At 50.8% G+C, this 3,150-nt stretch overlaps 1 protein-coding gene across 1 annotated transcript in view; it reads left to right on the top strand.

Moving 5' to 3' along the window:
- Window positions 1–2,800, top strand: part of MMP11 (matrix metallopeptidase 11) — a 13,979-nt gene extending 11,179 nt beyond the window's left edge. The window contains exons 7-8 of the mRNA XM_085305851.1: window positions 536–793; window positions 1,726–2,800. Coding sequence (XP_085161977.1) covers window positions 536–793; window positions 1,726–1,859 — 392 coding nt within the window. The 3' untranslated portion in view covers window positions 1,860–2,800. The remainder of the gene's footprint in view (window positions 1–535; window positions 794–1,725) is intronic.
- Window positions 2,801–3,150: the final 350 nt, after the last annotated feature.

The raw sequence follows: 3,150 nt of genomic DNA, 5'->3' as shown, positions 1-3,150 counted from the left end.
TTATCAGCAATGGGTTTTGATCCTCCCTCAACATAGCCAGAGCAAACTCAAAGCTCAGGGCTTTGATCCATTATCCAAATGCCTATGTGAAAACCAAAACCAGATCCAGCTGACTGGAGCAACTCGAGAGAAACACGTCCTTCCACATGCACGCAAGGCTCTCCACAGTGAAAGGGCTAAGAGCAAACAGGCTGGGCAGCTGTACAGCTCAAATGCAAAGCCAAATCTTTTATTATAACTTCTACAAATAGAGAAAGACAGCTGCTAAAGCAGTCTTCCTCATCCCACCCACTGACACCCTCTGGGTTGGACAGAGGTGGAAGTTCAGCTCCTTGTGCTCCTAGGGCTTCAAGTGCATGTTGGTGACAGTGTCTGTGACAGTGTCTGTGACAGTGGTGGGGTTTTTCCCCCTCTCATGAGCACCCTTCCCTGGTAGCTCTGCCAAGGCATCACCTACAGCTCCACAGCTTGCTGCTGAGTTATCAAATACTAAAGAATTTCTGAGCTTTTTCTCCCTTTTCTGTCTCCTCAACAGACTCTCAGTACTGGATTTATGAGGGTGAAAGACGGGTTTCTGGCCCCACCCCAATCGTGGAGCTGGGCCTCCCTGCTTCCCCTGTCCAGGCAGCTTTAGTTTGGGGGGCAGAGAAGAACAAGATCTACATCTTCAGTGGAGGCAGCTACTGGCGCTTCAACCCTCATACCCGTCAGGTGGACAACATCTACCCTCGGACCATGGCCGACTGGCGCGGCATCCCTCAGGAGATTGATGCTGCTTTCCAGGATGAGTTTGGTCAGTGCCAACAGGGACAAGGCCTGCTCTGGGGTGGGCTTTCAGGCTGACCTCACTTCCCAGCTGGAAAAGACGACTAGATTTAGATGCTCAGTAACAATGGACACTTTCCAGCCATTGCACACATTATACAACATATAGAGAGGAAGACTGCTCCATCCAGTGGGTAGGGAACTGGGGTTTTTCATTGAAGTAGCAAGCCTTATTATTTGCAAAAATTAGTTAAGTTAGGCATCTGATAGAGAGAATTCAAACTTTTCACAAAGAAACAGTCATGGAGTCCTACCTGGCTGCTACCCCTTCCAACAAAGGAAGGGATGAAATGCCACCAGAACCACTACATTTCAGCCTAGGCAGCTGTCCTGAATGAGCAGGCTGCTGTCAGTATTAGCTGGTCCTCTCAGGAGTGTCCCACGCTGAACACAGCATTGCAGCACCACAGAAACACTGGAGACAGCCAAGGTGCTTGGGATGACTGCTGAGTGACTCCCTCTCTCCTCCTAAAGGATGTGGTGGAATAGCTCACTGGTGCTTCAAGCAATGACCTGAATCCCAGAGAAATTTCCCTGCAGTAACAGATACTCTTTAGCAGGTCTTCACAAGCTYCCTGCCATTGGACCTATTCAGGTCCTAAACTCCCTCTGCCTTTCCAGGGCCCACTACTCTGGTGCAGCATATTTAAAATCACCTGATACATAAAATAAAATCCTTCCTGTTTGTTCTTCTGTCAATACTAAAACAATAAGAAAGAACAGTACAAGTCACAGATCTGGAAAAGGCTGAAGATGCTGCTAGATTCATTTTGCCTGAATCTAGGCTCTCTTGGCACTCCACATCCCATGCTGTGGTGCATCAGCAAAACAAAAATGCTAGGAAAGAGCTCTAAGATGTGTGGGCCTTGTCTTTCCTGACCCTTTATCTCCCATCCACAGGTTTTGCCTACTTCTTGAGAGGTCAAGATTACTGGAAATTTGACCCAGTCCAGGTTAAAGTGCTCGACGGCTACCCACGCCAGATCAGCCAGGACTTCTTCAGTTGCACACCTTCCTCCAACTCCTTCAGATGAAGAGGGAGATTCTAATTTCCTCCACATTTCTCTCTCATCTCCCTTATCTCCAGCAGCCACACAGACACAGGGTTCCCACTGCCACTCCTGGCTTCATTTAAGGCTCAGCATCTGACACAACTGGTGTCTGTCACAACAAGTGACAAAGGCTGCTCCTCTCCAGTTTCAGCAGCCCCAGCTTCAGCTGCAATCAAAACAAAGTGTCCGGTATGTTCTCTACAGACAGAGCTGCCGCTAAACCCCTAATGGAGCTAGGCTCTTCCAACAATAGCATCCCAAAAGACCTTGAGCAAGCCTTGAATGGGATCAGGCTTTCCTAATTAACCCGGACCCTACCATGTTAAACTGATCTGGTGGTATTTCCTATGTTTACATTGCTCACAGCAGCATCCCATTTGCTGTTCCAGACGTTGGCCTCAGAAGAAGGATTCCACAGAGATGCCTTCCTCACCCTTAGCCAGGGAGTTTTAAGGACACTGACTGCCTATGGAGAAATTCCGACGTGTGGCTATGTTGCCAGGGTCACTTCACCGCGGTTGCAATGGTGAACATTCGTACCCTGTCACAGCTCTACTCTTGGTTTTATGTTTAACACTAGGATGTGCTAGAATTTTATACTGTTTTGTAAATAGACAACGTGCCTCTTTCCTTCCAAGATGCTAGGTTTCAGTGCTGGACACTGCCCTATTGCTCTGTATGTTCTTATTAACTTAGGTCCCCGATATTAGGTTGCTCATTACTGCATTGATTGGTCGCATATCAGTTGCTATTTCCAGCGGACAGGTCCATCTGGACACCATTCCGATAATGCACAAGTGTCATCTCTGCTGTTTGCACTTGCTACACAACATTATGCAAAAAAAAACCCCAAATAACAACAAAAAATGGGTTGCAACTAGTCTCTTCCTTTCAAAGTTCCGACCCAGCCACAGTGCTCACCATTCCCCCTTCTCCCCGGGGAAGGGAATGAAGTCGGGCTTCGGGCTCCCGCGCCGCCCGGGGGCGGAGGACGGCGGGTGAAGCCCCGGCGGCGCCCGGGTGCCAGCCCGCCCCCGCTCCGCGCCGCGCCGCTCCCGGGCGGCCGCGCCGCGCGTGTAACCCCGCGGTGTCTGCTGTGTATACAGTTATGCACCGCGCTGTGCCAATAAACCGGCCTCGGGCCCAAGCGCCGCCTGCCCTTGCCTCTCCCGCGGCGGAGCGTTACCTCAGCGCGCGACCGTTAGCGACCGCTAACGGCTGTCACCGACGGCCCCGCCCTCCTCAGCGACCGCCCCCGGGGGGAGGGGCAGGG

This window comes from Rhea americana, unplaced genomic scaffold, assembly GCF_003343005.1.
Source record: "Rhea americana isolate MKP2758 unplaced genomic scaffold, rheAme1 scaffold_227, whole genome shotgun sequence".
Lineage (NCBI taxonomy): Eukaryota > Metazoa > Chordata > Aves > Rheiformes > Rheidae > Rhea > Rhea americana.
Note: the sequence above shows the minus strand (reverse complement) of the source record. Positions and strands in the feature narration are given on the sequence as shown.